This window comes from Cebus imitator, unplaced genomic scaffold (genome assembly GCF_001604975.1).
Source record: "Cebus imitator isolate Cc_AM_T3 unplaced genomic scaffold, Cebus_imitator-1.0 Scaffold50, whole genome shotgun sequence".
Classification (NCBI taxonomy): domain Eukaryota; kingdom Metazoa; phylum Chordata; class Mammalia; order Primates; family Cebidae; genus Cebus; species Cebus imitator.
This window is the reverse complement of record NW_016107365.1, coordinates 1,255,951-1,280,398: the sequence shown is the minus strand read 5'-3', so window position 1 is coordinate 1,280,398 and position 24,448 is coordinate 1,255,951. Positions and strand designations below refer to the sequence as shown.

The window sequence follows — 24,448 nt, the reverse complement described above, 5'->3', positions numbered from 1 at the left end:
TGTGAAATGTTAAATATCACATACAAATGTTTGAAATATTAAATATCATACACAAATGTTTGAAATATTGATTTTATTAGGAAAACATTTGATAGTGCTATTCAGTCATATAATCAATCACCTAATTTTAAAACTATGTGGCCTGAGGACATCAATTACAATACGGACTTTTCATTCATTCAACAAATATTTGAGCATCTACAAGTGCTGGGCATTGGAGGTACAGGGTAAACAGGAGAATCCTTGCTCTCATGGAGCTTACGTTCTAGCAGGAGTACATAAGAGAAATGTTTATAGTAAAATGTTGAGTTTATGAAAAAGAAAGTAGATAGTGGTTTTTTTGGGAAAAAAGAAAGAAAAAAAAAATGAGAGAAAGAAAGTGGAAGAGAAAGAGGGAGAGAGAACAGGAGGAGTCTTGCTTTATTGCCCAGGCTAGAATGCAGTCTAAAAATCGGTATTGAAAACCTCTTTTATGCCAATAATTGTGCTTAACAATGGAGACAGGAAGGAATAAGGGAGGAAAATAACAAGAAGCCAACCAATATTTCATTTAAACCTATGAAATGCTATGCAATTACTGAGGAGTGATTTAGATAGTGTTTTATAAGAGCATAGAGTACGGAAGGTAATCCAGCACAGGGGAGGTCACAGAGAGAGATATCCCTAAGGAAGTGGAGTTTAAACTGAGAAATGTGAGTGCTTAAACTGAAGGATATGTTGAAGAAGGGAGAGTAGAACAATTTGGGCAGAGGGAACCTTACAGATCCTAAGGTGGGAAGGTTCAAAGAACTGAAAGAGAGCTAGAACAGCTGGAGCCATTCTGTGTAAAGGAGGAGACAAAGAGGTAAGATTAAAGATGTAAAGATTAAGATCTTGGTGGCATTCAGGAACTGGCACTTCTATAAGAAATCACTGAAGGGAGGAACATGACATTATCACTTCAGGATGGCCATTCTCACTCCAGCGGGTAGATAGACTGGACTAGGTAAGACTGGAGGCAGGCAGACCTCTTCTAAGGCCTGTGACAATTAAAGCCAAAAATAAGTGGAGAAACTCAGGGGATAGTGAAAATCAGTAGGATTTGATGAGCAAGCTACAGGTTCCTCCATGAAAACCAGTGCAGATGTCCAGTAGACTTACTGGATATGCAGGGTGCAGCTCAGGGGATCGCTGGGTTAAGAACTGTCAAGGCAGGAATCGTCTGCATTTAGATGACAACTGAAGCCATGAGGGGGACTGAAATGGCCCAGCAAGAATAAATCATACCAGGAGAAACATATACATTTAAGAATAAGGATATGTGGCTGGGCATTCATGCCTCGAATCCCAGCACTTTGGGAGGCCAAGGCGGGTGGATCACTTGAGGTCAGGAGTTCAAGACCAGCCTGGGCAACATGGTGAAACCCCATCTCTAATAAAAACACAAAAGGTGGCACATGCCTGTAATCCCAGCTACTCAGGAGGCTGAGGCATGAGAATCACCTAAACCCAGGAGGTAGAGGCTGCAGTAAGCTGAGATCACGCCACTGCACTTCAGCCTGGGTGACAGAGCAACACTCTGTCTCAAAAAATAATAATAAGATGCCAGGGGCTGGGAGGAGGGGAAATGGGGAGCGCTATTGTTTGAATGAGTATAGTTTGAGTTTGGCACTGAGAATGAACTCTGGAGCTGAATGGTGGTGATGGCCGCACAGCAGTGTGAGGGCACTTAATACCACAGAAGTAGCAGACACCTTTCAAAATAAGTGCACAAATATCACCAAGCATAATCAGCAAAACAATTATTGCAGTGAAAGTACAACTTTATATTAATCATCTCAATAACACAGATTACAAGACTGAGCTTACAGATTCCAGAACTTTTCGTACTTTGTGGGTCAGAAAGGATAACTGTAAATTTGTCTCAACTTTATGGGTGGTAAAACTGAGCCACAGAGAAATTTCTCTAAGAAAATTGAAAGGGAATTGATGTTCATTAAATAAATATACTCATTGATTTTTGTAAGGTAGAAAAAAGTACAATGCACTGTGTTAAAAAAAATTACTGTAATAGCCACATGTACAAAAAGTCTAAAATTTTAAGGCTATTACATGTGTTCATTTTTGGTACATGTCCAACAGAAAACATCCTTTATTCCAGTTACATCCTGAAGATCCCAAAGTCAGTCTTCTTTATTGGTGCGTTGAGGGCAGCACTAAAACTGAGACCCAGAACGAGTCTGGTGTCGGCTGGATCAATGATCCCATCATCCCACACCCTGACAAAAGAACAAAAACAGTTATGAATTTACCACCAAACTACCATCTATACATTCCACATGCAAAATGCCAAGGAAGTTTCTCTTCAGGTATATGGATCCACTGATGAGCATCCATGTACTATAATCTCACAACAGAAACTATGTTCAAGACAGAGGAAGAAAAGGTGGGAAAAATGACATGACTTTTATCCCAGGCTATCACAGAATGTCATGTCAGGTTTAAGGCTTAAGGAACTGCTTTTACAAGAGATCTCAAAATAACCCCTGGTTGGAAAATATGTTTACTTATTTCAGGAAAAACTTTCCTATTCATTTTCTGCCTACACAAATATACAAAACAAGTTGGTGTATTCTGCCATTAATATGGAGAACCATATATACCCAGGTAATAACCTTAAACTTTACTGGAAAAGGTATCTTTCCCAACTCCCCTCTGAATTCTTAAGAAACTATGAAAATTACTGAATAGGCTTCAGTAAATTTTATTATTTTTATTATTATTATTATTATTTTAGACAGAATCTTGCTCTGTCACCCAGGCTGGAATGCAATGGCACGATCTCGGCTCACTGCAACCTCTGCCCTCTGGGTTCACGCAATTCTCCTACCTCAGCCTCCCTAGTAGCTGGAATTACAGGAATGTGTTACCACGCCTGACTGATTTTTGTATTTTTAGAAGAGAGATGAGATTTCAACATGTTGACCAGGCTGGTTTTGAACTCCTGATGTCCGGTGATCCACCCGCCTTGGCCTCTCAAAGTGCTTTGATTACAAGGCATGAGCCACCATGCCTGGGCAGCTTCAGTACATTTTATTAATAAAATAGATACCTTCAAATGTAGGTCTTTATATTTTGCTACAATAGGAAAAACAAGTAATAACTTTAAACTGCTTGCAGAAGAAACTGTTAAGTAGAAATTTTAGTTTGCTTTTCATTGACAACCTCAAATGTATAAAGAAAAATGACTGAGAAATATTACTTTTTAAAGGTTATTAGTAGGTGGCAGTCTGCTTTTTTTATACAAACTGCCTTCAGTATCTGGACCTGGCATCAATTATTAAACCATTCTTACATTGACAGACATGAATTAAATCTTTGCTCATAAAACATTCATAAATGGGACCCTAAAGTATCAACACCCAATAAAAGGAAAGCCACTCCTGTCATCTGCAACCAGGTGAACTGATTACACTCCCTTCTGAAGCCTGCAGCACAGCAAGCATGTGATAAAGGGGCTGCTTAATCATGTTTGTTAAAAAGACTGCCCCAGGTAAGAGGTGCTAATGAAATGCCCAATAAAAGTTTGATTATAAAAACAACCAAGCTGATGCAAATTGGCACGCTACATATGTAACCTATTAGGATTACGGAAAACACTATAGGTTCCAGTAAGTGATAATGACAAGCTCTGTCTCTGAAAAGACAGATCTAGCCATGTTCAAACCTAAGCAGCCCAGGGAATTTTACTGTGAAGCTGAGATTTACTAAACCCAAGGAAGGTACCAGAAACTGGCTTGGAAATCCTTTCATCTTTGAAAGAAAGCTGCTGTCTCCATGCCACCAAATGTTTCAACAGAAGGGTTAAACATCTACAGATCCACAGAAAATCTACTGTCGGTTAACATTTATTTCCAAAGATAAGTCTCTCTAAGCCATCTGCTCTCCTGCCTTGAATGTAGTCCATTAAAAAATAATAATAATGTTAGTATGAAAATAATAAAGGATGCAGTCTTTCTGAAGAGATGATTTATCTTAGCCAGGGCTGAAAAACAAGCTAATGGCTGACACAAAATACACAACTTTTCAAACTTTAATATTTCAGCTGTCCCTATGTATTTCGATCAAAATCCTAAGTGGGGGAAAAAAAAAAAAAACCAGAATAGCTTAACAATATATATTTTATATTTCATCTTAAACCTCTTATATGGTTTTCTGCGGCTTCTTTCCATTTACTGACTATTCTATGACTGTTACACGATGATAAAATCAGGAACATGTTTAGTTCTCAAATCAAAGACTAAAATATTTTGTTCTTAATTAAATGAATCAACCTACCACAACAAAATATATCCATAAATTTGTTTGTAAAAATATATATTTAGCAAAGAAAGAAACAGGCCTTTTAAAAATCCCAAATGCTGGCCAGCCATGATTACAGGTGGCACATGCCTGTTATCCTAGCACTTTGGGAGGGTGAGGCAGATCACTTGAGCTTAGGCGTTCAACACCAGCCTGGCTAACATGGTTAAAACCTCATCTCTGCAAAAAATACAATAAAATTAGCTGGGCGTGGTGGCACATGCCTGTAGTTCCAGCTTTGGAGGCTGGTACAAGAGGATCACCTGAGTCAGGAGGTAGAGACTGCACTGAGCTGAGATCACATTATTGCACTCCAGCCTGGGCAACAGAGTGAGACTGTATCTTTAAAGAAAACACACACACATACACAAATGATATTATTTGTCTGCTCAAACTAATTATGTTTTCAAAAAATCAGTATGTTTTTGTCTTTGTATCCCCAGTGCCAAGAGCAGTGCCTGCCACCAAGGAAGCATTCAAATGATTGAAATGGACTCTAACTTTTGCTTTTTTTTTTTTTTTTTTTNTCTGTCACCCCGGCTGGAGCACAGTGACATGATCGCAGCTCACTATAGCCTTGACCTCCCAGGTTCAACTGATCTGTTTGCCTCAGCCTCCTGAGTAGCTGGGACTACAGGTGCACACCACCATGCCTGACTAATTTTTTTATGTTTTTTGTAGAGACCGGGTCTTGCCATGTTGCCCCACTGGTTTCAAACTCCTGTGCTCAAGCAATCTGCCCATCCTGACCCCTCAAAGTGCTGGGATTACAGGTATGAGCCACTGTGCCTGGCCTGATTTTCTTTTCTCTCCCCTCTCCTCTTCAGTTTGCCTTCGCCAGCATAAATTAAAACATAAGCTAATTTTACAGGATGCAGAAAGAGTTACTTTCTTTTTTCCATCTGCCCAAGGGAGGAAAGGAAAACATGATGCTTAGATCAGTCTTCAGAATGCAGAACACTAAAGCTGTTGAAGAAAGATGTGAAAGCAGGCACCGGCAGGTCTCCAGCTGGGACAGGCATGATAATTTATTACTTCATTAAGTGGTATAAGAAACAAACAGAGCCAACAGCAGCAATGGTGTGTGAGGTAATTATTTGGCACTGACACACAGACCCGGTGGTGACTAATCACCTTCCAAACCTACGAGCATACTTGTGAACAAATGCCAGTAAATGTTCAACCAATCTCATGCTTAAAATGGGGTAAAAACAAAGTGATCAAGGAGAGGGGTTTTTAAGCAAAAATTAGAACTAACTACTGAAGTAACATAGCCAAGCTTATAACTTATTTTCGGCTCCTAGCATGGCCCACCTCGGGCTACAGGACCCCTCCAGGTCCCAGACACCTCTACTAGGGGCAAGACAAGGGAAGGCAGGAATCAGACCAGTGCTGGTGAGTTCACAGTGCAGAGACGCTAGGAGGAGGGGTGGCATTTCAGCAGCAGCCATTCACATCATAAAGAAACAACAGTACAAAATTAAGTGTGTCCAAATGTTACTTTCCAGTTCCTATGAGTGCGGGACCATTCCCACTACTTAGAGCTCTGTAAAGGTGCTCCCTGACCGCCAGATGCACCCATCAGGGAGTTAGTGATGTTCTGGCTCCCACCTTGCACTGGAATAGTAAGGGTTTCCCTCCTCTTCAAACTTCTTGATGATGGGCTCTTTTAAAGCTGCTTCTTCAGCACTGGAGAACTAAAAGAAAAGAGGCCACGAGCAAGTCACCTTCAGTGAACAACTGGCCCTGTTTAGATCACCTCAACTCAAAAGAAACAACAGATTTCATCAATAATAATGTTACAACTAACATGTGCATGGTGATGTATAAATTACAAGTGATCATTAACATATATGCTCTCATCTAAGACATGCGTATCAAGTTAGTGCCCCATCCCATCTCTCCTAGCTGAGACGACATCCTGATAGTTCACATAAGGTGAAAACCAAGGGTGCTGTGTATCACAGCAGGGTATAATAATGGATGTGAATTACACAACCTAACAAAAGGGCTGCATTTCACTTAGCAGCCTCAAGTTAAGAACATGAACAAGTATGAGATTTTCACTCAAAACAGGCAAAGTTTAAAACTTAAGCTTAAATGTTTAAGCTTAAAGGGGTAAAATACCAACCAAACCTTGAATAACCTTTGCAGTCAAGTTCCCAGAGAACCGAGAGATATTTTTCCTTAATTAAGAATTTCACAGCCTTCCCATCAGTATTACAAGGATAAAGTGATAATTAATTCAGATGTAAAAATCTTCAGAACTTAATTTGAAACCCTGAAAACTATTTTCAACTTAAAAAGCAACTTGACACCAGAAACAAATGACTTATTTCAAATAAACCCTACCTTCTTTTATGTAAATACGTTAATACCTTAATATCATTATCTAGGTCACAAATAATGAGGGACAACCATTAACACACTGGGCTTTCGTTTAACATATAGAAATGAATGAATTCAGGTACCTGTGTATTGAAGTAATCAAAGAACAACTACTTAATAAGACATCACCATGCTAAGCTTCATAGAGTTTCAGACATGTCTTTGAAGTATCAGGTAGAATTTCACACCCCACCTCCCCCGCCCACACTCCCAACACCCCAACCACTCATACAAAAGCAAAGCTATTCTTTTCCTTTGATACTAATGGTACTAAAGTGAATCTGAAACCTCAGTTTAAGTCTCCAGAGTTCCAGTGCTTGGAAAATACAACTAGGGGTATGAGGCATGGGTGGATGCATTCGGGGAGGCAGAAACCACCCTCTGGCTTTACGGTACTGCACGCCAACATCTCGGTGGAAAACCTGAGGATTCCTGCATGGAGCAGACAGGACTCCCTCCATTCCATGCCTTCCCATAGTGAGACAATAGCGCACCTAAGCAACTTCAGGAACACACATTCGTCATCTTCATACTTGGTGCTTACGCAAGAGTTAACAGAACTAATAAAAATTAATGCAAAATTTCAAAACAATCTCCAACAGAGTCAAAAACAAAAGAATTCATTTTAAAAGTAGCTGCTTGCTGATTTGCCTTTCATCAAGTTTCCACTGCCCTTTCCATTTTTCTTCATTTCTACACAGGATAATGTTACTCAATTCTCAATAGGTGACGGAAACCTCCCACTCAGGGTATCCTTAACAGCAATCTAAAAGTAAAATAGAAAGAACAAAATTCTGCTGCTTTTGGTCATAAAATCAAAGTAGCACATCAGACTTATTTAAATCTCACTAAGTACAGATGACTAAGACTCAAACATCTTTATGCCTCAGATACTTACTGGCAGTTTTTAAAGTGTTTTCTTGGCTGGGCATGGTGACACACACCTGTAATTCCAGCACTTTGGGAGGTGGGCGGATCACTTGAGGTCAGGAGTTCAAGAGCAGCCTGGCCAACAGTGAAATCGTGTCCCTACTAAAAATACAAAAATTAGCCTGGTGTGGTGTCAGGCGCCTATAATCCCAGCTACTCAGGAGGCTGAGGCATGAGAATCGCTCGAATCCTGGAGGCAGAGGCTGCCGTGAGCCTAGACTGCGCCACTGCACTCCATAGCCTGGGTGAAGGAGCAAGATTCTATCTCCAAAATTAAAAAAAATAAAAATAAAAAAACAAAGTGTTTTCCTGGAAATTCTGAAAAAAACGTAAATGACCACAAAGAAGGTATCCCATATGAAATGGCTGTAAAAAGATAAAGGACAGAAAACATGTGAGCCTCAATTGCTGGAATGACTTCCAGGGCAGCACCATCTGAATACAGCCAGGTAGCGTGCACCAGGTCCACGAATACCAAGGACTTCTGGGCACACTGCTCCTTGGGTCCAGGGTGTTTATGGTAAGAGGCAAACCCAGAGAGAAGCAAGAGAAAACAGCACTGACCTGCTTTCCTTCCCGGGCTCTTTTGTCCTTTGCTACTGTGGCCAACACATTGGCTGCCTGCTCTCCTCCCATCACTGAAACACGTGCATTTGGCCAAAGGTAGAGAAATCTCGGGCTGGGGTGGGGAAAAAGAAAGAATAAACAAATTAAGTAATTACACAACCTAGACTTTCAGAGGCCCATGTTTGCCTTTTAAATTAGTGGTTCTTGATTATGGCTGCACATTACAATCATCTGTGGTGCTTTCACAAATATACAAATAGCTGGAAACCCCTCCCCAGACTAGACTCCAGAGGAAGGGCCTGAGCACAGATGGGATTTCTAAGTTCTCCATATGATTCTGGGCATGAAAGTGTTCATGATATCCTCTCATGATCTGCGGTCATGTCCTGTTTTCCATTCCTGATAGTGGTTATATGTGCAGTCTCTCTTTACTTTTTAGTTTAAGTGCAGGATTATCGAGTTTGTTAACCTTTCAAACCAACCAACTTTGGGCCATCCTGATTCTTCTATCTGATGTCTGTTCTTCATTATGTCCTTTCTGTTTGTTACGGGTTTAACATGCTGTTCTTTGACCTTCCCACAGCTGAAGGCTTAGCTCACTGACTTTCGGTCTTACTTCTTTTCCCATGCATGCCTTTAAGGCTACAAACCTTTCTCAGAGCCAGACTTTAGCTGCATTGCACAAATCTCAATGTGTGGCATTTTCATTATCAACCACTTCAAGCATTTCTTAATTCCCATTGTATATTTGCTCCAAATAACACCTTTAACACTAAATTTCATTTCGCCCCTCCAGATGATACAAATTACAGTATAATTGATTGAGATCTGGGAATGCCATTCTGTAACAAATAAACCTGAAATAAACTGACCATGTATTTTATACCTGAAGCATGTCTCTTTGTCTCAGAGAAAATCGTAACAACCTACCTATATGCTCTGCCACACATCCCAAAGTTTCCAGCTCCATACGAGCCTCCAATGATGAGGGTTATCTTAGGCACTTGGGCACAGGCCACAGTGGCCACCAGCTTGGCACCATCCTTCGCAATTCCTTCAGCTTCATACTGTCTACCAATCATAAATCCTGAGAGAAAGATCAGAAAGGGAGCCTCTGGGTGGTGGGATTAATATGCAGAATACAGTTCCAGCAAAAGGACATCTTGTTTTACTAATTTTACTAAACGCCTTTCACCTTAAGAAAATGTTTGTATGTGAAATATACTCTTAAAAAGTTTGCATTAAAAGGATAAAATAAAATTTTATCTAATCACTTTCTAAATTTTCTTAAAGCAGGTCATCTGGATGCAGACAGAAACCTTCAAACAATATGAGGCTGCAATCTATCTTCAAGGGATGATCTCGGCTGGATGCGGTGACTCACCCCTATAATACCAACAATTTAGGAAGCCTAAGCAGGAAGATCACTTGAGGCCAGGTGTTTGAGACCAGCCTGGGCAACATCGAGAGACCCCATATCTATTAAAAAAGTAAATAAAAATTTTAAAAAAGAGACAATCTCAAAGCAGCAGCTTGATGCTGAAAAGAATGTGACATGGTTGGCTAAGGACAAAGTGCTGTGATGAGCCCAACCATGAGGGCTTCAGCATTCACTGACCTGGTTTAAAAACACTGTTTTTTCCAAAGCAATGCTTTAAAACTTTGATGACAAAAAGATGAATGTTTCATAGGGATGCTAATAGGCCCTGCCAGTGACTCAATAGCAAGGTTAAAAAAACTATTTTTTCATTTTAATACAGGATCCTTCTACTTTTTCAAGCCCCTGGCTCTGTGGAGGCTGCTCTGCAGCTTCACTGCCTTCCAGATCTTGGGTTCCTCCTCCTCCACCTTATAACACCCAGTTGGGCTTTGCTTGTCTCCTTCCCCCACCAGTCTCCAGCGAAGGCATTTCTTCCATCTGTGGACCAGCAGACTCGCCTGCCTCACTGACTATCCCTGCTTTCCCAAACTCCAGTATCTGGCCATCCAATTCAACCCAAACAGTTCCTCCAGAGCACAGGTGCCTCCTGCGGTCACCACAGGAATGGCAGCACAGCCCTTTACTCGACGCCATCTGCTTCGTGCAGCTAGGCCCTCAGAAAAGCTCATCTCCCCAGCCTTGACTCCCTGTAACATTCCCACCATACCTACCCCAAATAACAGCTGTCCTCAAGCTCTCACCCACCCTAACCTGACCCACCACCCCTCTATTCTCTGGAGGGGATCCTGCCTTCAAACAGAAGAATGAAGCATCTCACCTGGCTTTCTCAAATCCTTTTCCTTCCTAAGAAAACTGCATAATCATGCTCCCCGTCTTTCTTTACTCTTGAAAAAAAAGGAATAAATCAGAGATACTTGAAGACTGTCATTGAACCTTCTTCTCTTCTCTCAGGGATGTTCTTATCTCTTCCCACAGCTTTAAAGCCACCTCCATATTCTGATGATGTCTACATCTTCATCTCTAATAAACACCTCTCCTGTGCTGAGACTTACTCACCTGCCTATAATGCCTCCAGGTGAATATCCCATAGGAACCTCAAATGCAATGCTGAAAAAATAAACTCAACCTCTGCTCTCTGACCCTAGAGGGCCAAAACAAAACAAAAATATAGGTATCTTCAAACCACAGAGTTTTAATGCCTGGTGGTTAATAATACAGGAATCATGATTAGAAACAAGAACTTGGGTATAGTTAGGCCCCACCCTTTCTATCTGCCCTTGTACATGGGTTGCCACACAGGACCCGCTTCGACTGCCATTTGGATATAACTCCTCTCAACACTCATCTAACCAAATATCATGAACCTAAGTAGTGCACAGGATGAAGATGCTTTAGTACCAGTACTGTTTCAAGCCCTGTTGACTGTCAAGAGCCTACTCTTCCTTCCCATAGAGGCATGCCTGATCCCAACAACTACTAAGAGCCTCTCCTCCCTTTGAAGCTAAGGTAGCCTGGGATGGGGGAGGTAGTTTTCTGCTAACCAACATATCTGAGTGCCTTGTATATGTCAGACACTCTGCAACATACAATGAAGGATACCAGAGAACCCGAGAATTCTATGAAAGAGAACTCTCTTGAACCATAACAGACCTTAAAAATCAATTTATCCACCATGTTAAGGTCATCTCTGGAGTATGAAGTCCAGGGAGGTGACATACCTCACTTTAGTCATACCATTCTTTGCGGCCAAAACTCAAATCCTCAGACTTTGGTTCAGGGTAGTACACATACATTTTAAAACGCTGTTGCTTCAAATAGAATTAACTGTACAATAAAAGGGAAGACTGTAGCACGTGCTTGAAATCTCGAGGATTAAGAGTCCTGGGAAAAGCATAGCGCGCTCTGCAGTGATCAGATCGTGCTCCTGCTGCTTTCTGGGCATATGATGTGCACACACAGGAGTAAAGGGCAGCCATGTGAATGCTGATGATGTACATGACTCAGAAATGGCTTCGCTTAGAAAAGAAGGATAATCCACCAGGGGCGGTGGCTCACGCCTGTAATCCTACCACTTAGGGAGGCCGAAGCACGCAGATAGCTTGAGCTCAGGAATTTGAGACCAGTCTGGGTAACATGGTCTGATTGAAACTACATCTCTACAAAAATACAAAAATTAGCCAGGCATGGTGGCACATACCTATAGGCCAAGCTACTTGGGGGAAAGAAAATATGAGTCATCTCCTCAGAACATTTACCATGCATGGAGAAAAGTGCTAACCCTTAAAGGGACTCCAGAAAGAACATGTCCAGTAGAACTTCCTGCTCTGATGGAAGTGGTCTACATGTGTACGGTCCAACACATGAGTACACTGATGGCAGAGCTCTGGAATCAATACAACCAAACTGATTAAGCTATTTTCTTACCAGTAATATTTTGAAGGAACAGCAGAGGAATATTTCTTTGGCAGCATAACTGGATAAAGTGAGCACCCTATAAGCAAATAACATAAAAATCTTTTTAAAAGGGAATTAACTCTATAATCATCATGCATTCTACAAACACTACAAGTTCAGCCAGAGACAAGAAAGAATATCCCACTTGAAAAACTGCTCTCTTTTTCTTATTATTTTTCTAAGAAACATGGTCTCACTCTGTTGCCCATGCTGGAGTGCAGCAGTGCATTCATAACTCACTGCAGCCTCAAACCCCTGGACTCAAGCAATCCTTCTGCCTCAGCCTCCCAAGTAGCTGGGACTACAGGTGTGTACTACTACTCCTGGCTAAGAATACCCTTTGGCTAGTCTTACCTTATATTAAGAGTAACAGTACTAATATAGTGCTACTCCATCATCAGTAGGACATGTAACTGTAGGTTTGAACTATACTTGTTTTGCACAATCACCTGTATGTATAATCACTAGCACATGACTGTTAAGACTCTTGTTGTGTCAAGGATGACGTCAATCACTAACATTATGAACAGCAAGTGAAACTTAAGTAACAGAAAAGAAAGAACTGATGCCAATGAAAGTTGCTGAACTCTGCTACCGGATAATTCTCTAGTTCTCCGCTTGAGAAAAGCCAGAATATAAAAACCCTCCTGGGATATGAAAGATGACATTTCCATTTTGATGATCATCTGAAATTCTTTCATGCATCAGGGTTATAGTAAATATATCTTTCTTACCAACATCCCCCAAATAAATGGGATTTTAGATTACATGAGTGATAGAGATCTTCTAACCTTGAACTTAGGAAATTATTTAATGATACAAAAATACAACTATTCCTTCCCTAAAGATTATATGAGTAAGGAAACTCTTATAAACAATTTCCTTTATGTTTTATTCTATTTGATGATCTCTTTAACCTCTGCTGGAAATACCTTGTCAGGTACAGAATTGCAAAGTAATTGCTCAACTTCAATATGACTACGTTTACAAGAATGAGAAAATCACATAAACCTTTGGGGCTTATTTCAACAAATGAAATGTCAGGCTGAGGCCAAACACAACTCCTCTGGGGTTTATTTGTGCCAAGTTGACAAATAAAATCAGGCAGAGTTTGTTTGGATTCAGTCTGACATTTCCTCTATTGAAATAAGTATATTATATATTCATTAAAAGTCATTATTTCAGGAATATTTACTATTTTGAGAAATACTGACTATACACTATTAAATGAAAATAAGCAAAACCTATCCATTTATAGCGTATCTTTTTTTTTTTTTTAAAAAGAAAATATTAAGAAAAAAATAATAAAATGTTACTAAAAGCTATTTCTGGTATATAAAGGATTATAAGGGATTTTTTTTAAATTTTCTTTACTTGTAATTTCATGTTCTCATTTTAAAATCAAGTTGAAGGAGTAATAATAAATAGCAGAATACCAAAACCAATTTTATTGATAAAAAATTTCACCAAGACAAATTCTTCCTCAATTAGGGTATGAAAGAGCTTAAATGCCTGTTACCTGCCTCAATAAAGAGACCTTTTACCCTGTTATTCCAAGAGAAAACGCAATACTAAACATATTTTTTCTTAAGGAAACACTTTATTTCCTGAAGCAGTTTGATGAATTAAAATTTTTTTTAAAAACATTTTTATATGAATTATATTTATCCAAGTTTAGGTAAATCTGAGACAATATATGAAATCAAATAACTAAACCAAAAGATATTCAAGAACTCCCTCTTTTTTCTGATATCTTAGAGGACTGGATTAAATAATAACAAATAAAAAGAACTCCCTCTTTTAAAGCCACAGGTCCAGTAACAAAGACCCACTATTCCCATTTCCAAAAAGCAAAAATACAATAAAGTTAAACTGATAATGGGACAGAAGAGAATAAACAGATCATGTCTCCGAACCACCTGAGTCTTTGAACCATGAGACCTCTGAGTCCCTCCAGGACATGAAGCACTTTCAGGACAAGTATTTTCTATCATCTGAGAATATGTACATGTCCTCTATAGCAATTATAGCTCAAGTATTTTATGATAATTTTTTTTTTTAATGAGTACTTCTTTTTTTGACAGAGTCTTACTCCGTTACCAGGCTCAAGTGCAGTGGAGTGATCTAGGCTCACTGCAACCTCCGCCTCCCAGGTTCAGGTGATTCTCCTGCCTCAGCCTCCAGAGTAGGTGGGACTATAGACATGCGCCATCATGCCCAGCTATTTTTTGTATTTTTAGTAGAGACGGGGTTTTACCAGGTTGGCCAGGATGTTCTCAATCTCTTGACCTCGTGATCCACTTGCCTTGGCCTCCCAAAGTGCTGGGATTACAGGAGTGAGCCACCACGCCGGGCCAAAATGAGTACATTTTTAATAGTGCTCCAGATGCTTAATCACAGCACGTTAATGTAAACCACCATAAAAACTGTTTCAAATACTAACTTATATGCACATATACACACATGTGCATACACACACACATGCCTCACTCTGTGTCACACACACACACACACAGACACACATATAGTGTCCTGGTTGCTGAGGCATCTGATTAAGCATTTTTATACTTTTATGCAATACATTTTAATTCATTATTTGACCTTCAACGTTATGTTAAATTAAAACAGAAAATCTTGAATTATTTTTAACAGTACTTGCCTTTTTTGCAGATTCAGAAAAGAGAACTCCGTTGTTTCCAATGATACCTACTGGGTATCCAAATATTCGAGCAAATCCTCAAAGAAAATTCAAAGAAGATTTATGTTATGTGCTTTTCCAAGGGCTTTTAATTCACAAAAAGAGGCATATTTACACATTCTTTAATTTCAGATCCAAGTTTAAAATGCAAATGTCTATGATATAAAATAGCTCATGTCACAGTCTTCTTATTCCTAAGATCCCTGAGTCTGGTTTCTTTTGCTTCTAGAAGGAGTCATGATATGTGTAGAGTTATCCTTTTGTCTTGAATGACTTGGTTAAATGAGTGGTGTTAGTGTATTATCCATTTATTCACTTAATATTTCTGAGTACCCCTATGTACCAGACACTAGGGATATTAGAAAAACATTTTTTGAATATCAAATAATTATTGAAGAAAAATTAACAGATAAGAGAGAGTGTCAACACACTGATAAGCCAGAAAACTGAATTTTTTTTTTTTTTTTTTTTTTTTTTTTTGAGACAAGGTCTCACTCTGTTGCTAGGCTGGAATACAGTAACACAATCATGGTTCATTGTATCTTCAAATTCTCGAGCTTCAGGTAATCCTCCCTCTCACCTCAGCTTCCTGAGTAGCTGAGATTACAGGCACTCACCTCCACACCCAGCTAGTTTTTGCATTTTTTGTAGATAGGGGGTTTTGTTATGTTGCCAAGCTGGTCTCCAACTCCTGGGCTAAAGTGATCCTCCTCCCACTTTGGCCTCCCAAAGTGCTGGGATTTTAGGCATGAGCCACCACACCCAGCCCGAATCTTTAAAGACGTGGTGTTTTTTTATTTCTTTACTCTGACTTTGTCTAGATTTATGACTTTTTAAAAACATCGTGTTTTTATTTATTTATGAGACAGGGTCCTGTTCTGTCATCCAGGATGGAGTGCAGTGATGAGATCATGGTTCACTGTAGCTCAACCTTCTGGGCTCAAGTGATCCTCCCTACTTAGCCTCCCAAGCAGTTGAAACTATAGGCCCCAGTAGTCACTACGCCTGGCTAATTTATCATGTTTATTTAATGCGATACAATGAAACACTGATTTGATGGCCACCTAGATGTCTCTTTGTCTTTCAGTCCTAAAATCCCAGCCAAAAACCTATGCAGCACATCCTAAATGGCACTGCCACTTACAGAAGCAATTCAGAAAGGGGTAAACTTCCAAAAAGCCCAGCAATCCATTCTTAGTCCTGCCTCTCTTACCCCACTGCACAAAGACATGGGAATGTAACACATCACTCACTGGGAAGATGCTACACTGCAAATGTGGAACCCTGTTAACCACTTAGATTTAACCCACACTAAGCCCCGCTTAGGGATCTCCAGGCACAGACAGGATGTGCTGAGTAGGGCACACGTCCACACACTACTGGTGACACCCACGGAGGGAGGGCCTTCGCCAACTGCCGGATCCAAACCTGAGTTACAATGGGAAAACACAGTGTCCAAGAAACACCTAGAGGCTACACATGGCAAGTGGTGAAGCAGGAGGAAACCCTGAGGAACTTCCAGAGACACCTGAGCTCCAGAAAACTCTGTCCTCCCCTCTCACCTCCTCACACTTTATGCCTCCCACCTTCTCATTCCTCCCACCCTTCTTATCCACCACCCTCACCCCCACCCTCCTCTCATTCCCTTCTTCTCCTTTTCACTCCCCTTCTCTGTCCCTAAACATATTTGAACTCCAGCACAGTCAAGAAGAGATGAAGGAAACCAGGTGTGTATTCTAGGGGACAAAAGTGCCACACGACTTTTAGCAAGTACGGGGCAAATCCATAAAAGCAGATGACAAAGACAGCCCATCCATCTTCAGGGAAAGCAGAAAGAGCTTTGACTTGTTTTAAACTGCTACACAATGACCATTACATCCTGAACAATTTGGTGACAAATCCTGTCTATATATCAAACAAAAAGCTTTTAATCACTTAAACACCTAAGTACAAAAACATAAATTCTACTCCCAGTGTGAACCCTTCTTTTGTTCACAAATCAAACCAGGACAAAGCGCTGTGGTTTCTGCTTAAGCCTCAATGTATATTTGCAATTTGGATTTCTGCAGCTAGTTTTTCTCCTACTCTGATATTATCTTTGACTAACTACTGTATTTTCAAGCTTTTTATGACCAAGTAAAATTCACAAAATTTGTTCTTCCATTTGTTTTAAATAGATTATTATAGGTCTAGCAACTATCTCAAATACTTTTCTTCAAAGGCCTACAAACACTTTAGATTTAAAAAATTAACTTTTATAAACATCCTTATTTTGTTTTTCCTGACCTGATATATTGAAATCTCAATCTAATGTTTGCATGAATCAGCTTAAGACCTACACAGAGGCTGTGAGAATTAACTCACTCTATATTCTTCTGAGAAGCTAAGCACAATATAAAACTTCCTTGTTGAATTGGACACTAAAGAATAAAGGAAACAGTGCTAAAATTTTCAAAATATTATAGTTATCCAGAAAAACAAAAACAACTACAAGTATTTTCTGCTAATTTTTCTATAAGAACCTTTTTATACAACTAATGTTACAAAGTCACAGATAGGGACCCACACCACAGCATCTAGCTATTACCATTTTAAACTATTTGGATCCGTGAAGCCATTAAGCTACAAATTGTCTTTATAAAGCAGTTCCTTTTGAAAACTGGCTCACACATTTGTAGTGCTCTCAATGACAAAGCCCATGCCAAGTGTATCAAAGTCTTGAGACGAGATTCCTGATTTTCAAAGCAGCAGAAAATGTTCGTATTTTCAATTCTTCACCTTTATACCTGTAACTAATGTGTCTCCATAAAGGGCTTTGAATTCAGTGAATCTGCTTCCATCCACAATTCTAGCAATGACCTAAGAGGAAAAACAACAATGGCCCTGAGAAATTATATTACAAAAGAATTTTTATATTAAAGTTACTTATAGGAAAATAATTCACAGTGAAGTTGTCACTTTCACAAAATTTCACACTACACAGCAAATCTCACTAGAATTTCATTTGACATGCCTGGTTAATGCTCTGAAGTCATTCTGGGTTCTGATGTTATACTTCACTATGAAAGCAACAGCACCATGCTGTATGCAAGAAAAGCAGGAAAGGCTCCAAGGGCTGATTGCTAGACTTAGAGCTTCAAAGACTGTTCAAATGCACCGGCAGAGATTCAGGGATGCAATCAGAAAGCCAGTAGAAAGGGCTCAGAGTCAGAAGACACAGGTTCCAATCTAAGGTATCAGGTATGAATACCCTAGATTGGATCCACGGTGTGCCCTGGAGTAAGTCACTTCACATTTCTGGAAGGATGGAACAGAGCTGTGAAGATACGATCTACTTGTAAGGAAGTAGGAACATATAAAAATCATGCTGAGATGAAGAGCCAGCTCTGACTCCTAGCTCTCCCACTGAGAAACTAGAAAATTCTCTAAGCTTCAGTTTCCTCATCTGTTTAAAAAAAAAAAATGTAAAAAGTGCTAAACAAAAAATGTAAAAAAAAAAAAAATGTAAAAACTGCTATTCCTTCCAGCAAGAAATAATAAATTAGAAAAAATAAAAGAATAAACAACACTATTAGTTAACAATGTACAAAAGAAATTAAAAGGTAAAATAAAATAAAATGCTAACTAAAACATATTGCCAGACTCTCAATAAAGGGCATATCACACATACGTTTACTGTGGCACTGTTCACAATAGCAAAGACTTAGAACCAATCCAAATGCCCATCAATGATAGACTGGATAAAGAAAATGTGGCATGTATACACCATGGAATACTATGCAGCATAAAAAGATGAGTTTTTTTTAAAGGATGAAGCTGGAAAGCATTCTCAGCAAACTAACACGAGAACAGAAAACCAAACACTGCATGTTCTCACTCAAGTGGGAGTTGAACAATGAGAACACATGAACACAGGGAGGGGAACATCACACACCAGGACCTGTGGCAGGGAGGGGAACTAGGGGAGGGATAGCATTAGGAGAAATACCTAATATAGATGACGGGTTGATGAGCGCAGCAAACCACCGTGACATGTGTATACCTGTGTAACAAACCTGCACGTTCTGCACATGTACCCCAGAACTTAAAAGTATAATAAAAAAATTTTTTAAATACAAATAAAAATTTTTTTAAAATGTGGCTATCACTGTTATTAAGCCCTTAATAAAGACTTATTGATTCTGAATCTGGTATACTTGAAGGATCACCCACATATGTATAAAGGAGTATAAATTACTAAGTAGTTTATCCCTGGGGCTTATTGTATATCAGGACTACTGCAAGGAGTTCGAAACATGAAACACATTTTCAATTTCAGAAACCATTTTAAATGATACATACTATTTTTCTACATAGTTTGTACTTCCCTTTTTCTGTTTACCACATCAATCAAAATTGTTTTGTAAGATGCAAGGGCTGAAAGCTGACTGAATGCTTCCCAACATCTTTTTCACCATCAGGTAAGTTTACTCTAAATTATTTTTTAGTTATTTTCCTAAAAGATCCAATAATACAATGGAATATAATAGTTATCTGTTTTGGGTGCTACATACATCTAAAAATTGTACGTTTACCAGGCAATCAGCACTTAACAACTATCATTCTTCCACACAGAGATATGGCTGCTCAAAGGGCACAGCAATCTAGGGCCATTTCATGTAAAACTATATTGTAGGCCAGGTGCAATGGCTCATGCCTGTAATCCCAGCACTTTGGGAGGCCAAGGTGGGTGGATCACCTGTGGTTGGGAGTTCAAGACCAACCTGACCAACACGGAGAAACCCCATCTCTTAAAAATACAAAAAATTAGCCAAGCATGGTGGTGCATGCCTGTAATCCCAGCTACATGGGAGGCTGAGGCAACAGAATCATTTGAACCCAGGAGGCGGAGGTTGCAGTGAGCCGAGATCGCTCCATTGCACTCCAGCCTGGGCAACAAGAGTGAAACTCCATCTCAAAAACAAAACAAACAAACAAACAAAAAACAATATTGTATTTGCTTTACACTTAACACCACCCGGCCACATAAAATACATTCACTTATCTTCACAAAAAATCCCTAATGTTAAGAAAGCAAAAACAGCCTTGTTGCTGATATGGAGGTTTGAGTAGTCTGGATAGAAAATCAAGCCAGCCACAACATTCCCTTTAATCCAGAGCAAGGTCCTAACTGTCTTCAATTCCCTGAAGGCTTGAATAATTGAAGAAGTTGCAGAAGAAAAATTCAAAGCTAGCAGAGATTGGTTCATGGGGTTAAAAAATAAAACAGCTATTTGTATCACAAAAGTATAAGGTGAAGCAGCAAATGCTAATGTATTATAGAAGCTACAGCAAGTTATGCAGAAGATCTAGCTAAGATCATTGATGAAGGTAGCCACATTAAACAATAGATTTTCAATTTAGATGAAACAGCCTTCTGGTGGAAGAAGATGCCATCTGGACTTTTGTAGCTAGAGAGAAGTCAGTGCATGGCTTCAGAGGACAGGCTTACTCTCTCATTAAAAGCTAATGCAGGCTGGGTGTGGTAGCTCATGCCTGTAATCCCAGCACTTTGGGAGGCCCAGGCAGGCAGATCATGAGGTCAGGAGTTCACGACCAGCCAGACCAAAATAGTGAAACCTCACCTCTACTAAAAATACAAAAATTAGCTGGGTGCGGTGGTGGGCACCTATAATCTCAGATAGGAGGCTGGGTGACAGTGCAAGACTCCGTCTGAAAAATAAGAATAAAAAAATTTAAAAAGGCTAATGCAGCTGGTGACTTTAAGTTGCAGAATTATGCTAAATATACTCTGCCTGTGTTCTACAAATGTAACAGCAAACCCTGGATGACAGCACATGTATTTGTGGCATGGTTTAATAAATTTTTAAGGACACTGTTGAGACTTACTGCTCAGAAAAAAAGATTTCTTTCAAAATATTACTGCTCATTGACAATATACCAGGTCACTCAAGACTCTAATGGAGATGCACAAAGAGATGAATGTTCTTGTCATGCCGGCTATCATAACATCCACTCTGTAGCCCATGGATCAAGGAGTCATTTTTAAGACTTTTAAGTCTTATTATTTAAGAAATACACTTCCTACACTGGGCACAGTGGCTCATGCCTGGAATCTCAGCACTTTCGGAGGCCGAGGTGGGTGGATCACCTGAGGTCAGGAGTTCAAGACCAGCCTGACCAATATGGTGAAACCGTGTCTCTACTAAAAATACAAAAATTAGCTGGGTTTGGTGGTGTTGGCCTGTAGTTCCAGCTACTTGGGAGGCTGAGACAGGAGAATTGCTTGACCCCAGGAGGCAGAGGTTGCAGTGAGCCAAGATCACACCACTGCACTCCAGCCGGAGCAACAGAGTGAGATTCGGTCTCAAAAAAAGAAAGAAAATAAAAGAAATACATTTCCTAAGTCTATAGCCACCATAGATAGTATTCCTATGACAGATCTGGGCAAAGTAAATCAAAAACCGTTTGGAAAGGATTCGCCATTCTAGATGCCCTTGAGAACATTCACAATTCATGCAAGGAGGTCAAAATATCAACATTAAAGATATTTAATTAAATTAAAGATACTGGAAGAAGTTGATTCCAACCTTCATGGGTAACTTTGAGGGGAATCAATATTTCAATGGATGAAGTAATTTCAGATGTGGTGGAATTAGTAAGAGAACTAGAGTTAGAAGTAGATGGAGCCCGAAGATGTAACTGAACTGCTATAATTTCATGTTCAAACTTGAACAGATAAGGAGCTGCTTCTTATGAATCAGCCAAAAAAGCATTTTCTTGAGATAGAATGTACTCCTGAATAAACTAAAGAAAGAACAAAAGACAAAACAAAAAAAAGCCATATTAAAAAAAAAAAAAAAGAATGCACTCCTGGTGAAGATGCTATGAACACTGTGAAACGACAACTAAGGATTTAGAATGCTACATAAATTTAGTTAATAACGTAGTTCGGTTTGAGAGGACTGACTCATTTTGAAAGTTCTGGGCCGGGCGTGATGCCTCACACCTGTAATCCCAGCACTTTGGGAGGCGGAGGTGGGTGGATCACAAGGTTCTGGTGAACATGGTGAAACCCCATCTCTCCTAAAAATACAAAAAATTAGCTGAGCGTGGTAGTGAGCACCTGTAGTCCCAGCTACTCAGGAGGCTGAGGCAGGAGAATCGCTTGAAACCAGGAGGTGGAGGTTGCAGTGAGCCGAGATCATGCCACTGCACTCCAGCCTGGATGAGAGTGAGACTCTGTCTCAAAAAAAAAAAAAGAAAGAAAGAAGGTTCTACCCTGGATCAAATGCTACCAAACAGTATTGCATGCTACAGAGAAATCTTTCGTAAAAGCAAGAGTCAGTCAGCATTGCAGACTTCATCGCTGTCTTATTTTAAGAAATTGCCACAGCCACCTCAACCTTCAGCAACCTCCACCCTGATTAGTCGGGTGTCTAATCAACATCAAGACCCTCCACCAGCAAAAGATGATTCACTGAAGGTTCAGATGATTGTTAATATTTTTAAAACCAATAAGGTATTTTAAAATTAAGGTATGTATTTTTAAAGGCAAGGTGCTCCTGCACACTTAATAGACTACAGTATACTGTAAACATAACTTTCATATGCTCTGGAAAACCAAGGCAGTCACATGACTCACTCAATTTATTGTAACATTAACTTTATTGCAGTGGTCTAGAAATGAACCCACAATGTATCTGAGGTACGCCTGTACTTGAAAATGTATTTCACACACAAATAGCACACAATTCTAACAATTGTTGACTCTAAAAGGTTCACATACAGGTGATCATTGTATTATTCTTTGAACATCTCAGCATATTTGAAAATTTCTTAGGAAGAAGGGGGAAATGTTAAAAATTTCCTAGATTTATACATAGAATAATATATCTTTAGCTGAACTTAAAAGCTATGACTTTAATACTTTTGAAGAATGTAAAGTTTTTAGCTGTTGAATGGAGTGTTAAAAGAAGCAGACAGATAATATGATACTATCCCTATTTCTAGAAGCAGAAAACAACGTTCAGAGAGATTAAATCCCAGGACTACTGACTGGGAGAATGAGAACTGGAACCCAGGTTTTCTAACTCAGATTCCAATACTGTCCCACAGCTCCATATGCTATTAAGACTTCCATATAAGGGGCTGGGCATGGTGGCTCACACCTGTAATACAGAACTTTGGGAGGCTTTGGCAGGAGGATCCCTTGTGCGGTCTAGCATGGCTGTTTCTGTTGGCACCATGGGTCTCCGCACAAAAACTCGCACAAATCTGGGTGGCCATTTCAACAGGCACCTGGAACACCTGGGATACAGAACCGCCCATTCAACTGAAAAAAGGGGGCTGAAACAGGGAGCCAGGTGATCTGGCTCAGTGGGTCCCACCCCCCACAAATACCAGCAATCTGAAACGCTCTGGATTGACAGTATCACAGCAAGCACAGCTGGACCCGGGACAGTCCAGCTCGGTGGGGGGAAGGGTGTCCGCCATTACCAAGGGAATCCACCACTACCAAGGCAGTCCGCCATTACCGAGGCAGTCCGCCATTACCAAGGCAGTCCCCCATTACCGAGGCAGTCCGCCTTTACCGAGGCAGTCCGCCATTACCGAGGCCGTCCGTCATTACCGAGGCCGTCCGTCATTACCGAGGCTGTCTGTCATTACCGAGGCAGTCCTAACAGGAAGTTCACACAGCAGCTGGGCAGAGCCCACAGCAGCTCAGTAACGCCTCTGCTGGCAGACTGTGACTAGGCTACCTCCCTGCTGGGAATGGCATCTCTAAAAAAAGGCAGCAGCACTTCAGGAACTTATAAATAAAGCCCCACCTTCCCAGGACAGAGCACCTGGGGAAAAAGGCAGTTATGACTTCCACTGCAGCAGGCTTAAATGTACCTGCTCAGACGCTCTAAACAGAACGACGGAGCTCCCACCTCAACACCTGAGCTCCTAAAAGGGACAGGGTGTCTCCTGAAGCAGCTCCCTGACCCCTGTATATCCAAAGAGACACTCATAAAAGACACCACAGGCTGACATGTTGGAGGTACCCTTCTGGGATGAAGATAAGAGAAGAAGAAACTGGCAGGAACCCTTACTGTTTTGCAGCCCTGTGGGTGATCCCCAGACAAGCAGGGTCTGGAGTGGACCTCCAGCAGGCTCACAGCAGAGGGGCCTGATGGTTAGAAGAAAAACTAAAAAACAGAAAGAAATAACTTCACCGTCAACAAAAAGACCACTTAGAGATGCCATCCGAAAGTCACCAACTACAAAGACCACAGGTAGGTAAATCCATAAAGATGGGAAGAAACCAGAGCAAAAAGGATGAAAACACCAAAAACCAGAATGCCTCCCCTCCTCCAAGGGATCACAACTCCTCACCAGGAACGGAACAAAGCTGGGTGGAGAATGAGTCTGATGAATTGATAGAAACAGGCTTCAGAAGGTGGGTAATAGCGAACTTCTCTGAGCTAAAAGAACATGTTTTAACCCAACACAAAGAAACTAAGAACCTTGAAAAAAGGTTAGACAAAATGCTAATGAGAATAAACAGCTTAGAGAAGAATATAAATGACCTGATGGAGCTGAAAAACACAACAAGAGCACAAGTTTCAACAGGTGAATCGACC

General features: G+C 40.2%; 1 protein-coding gene across 1 annotated transcript in view; it reads right to left on the bottom strand.

Annotated features, from left to right (window-relative positions):
- Positions 1-1,787: 1,787 nt before the first annotated feature.
- The window catches only part of MCCC2 (methylcrotonoyl-CoA carboxylase 2), a 79,569-nt gene continuing 56,908 nt past the window's right edge, over positions 1,788-24,448 (bottom strand). Inside the window, exons 11-17 of the mRNA XM_017527601.2 lie at positions 17,606-17,678; positions 14,781-14,857; positions 12,092-12,158; positions 9,157-9,313; positions 8,224-8,338; positions 5,953-6,038; positions 1,788-2,258 (exon numbers count right to left, since the gene is read on the bottom strand). Coding sequence (XP_017383090.1) covers positions 2,141-2,258; positions 5,953-6,038; positions 8,224-8,338; positions 9,157-9,313; positions 12,092-12,158; positions 14,781-14,857; positions 17,606-17,678 — 693 coding nt within the window. The 3' untranslated portion in view covers positions 1,788-2,140. The remainder of the gene's footprint in view (positions 2,259-5,952; positions 6,039-8,223; positions 8,339-9,156; positions 9,314-12,091; positions 12,159-14,780; positions 14,858-17,605; positions 17,679-24,448) is intronic.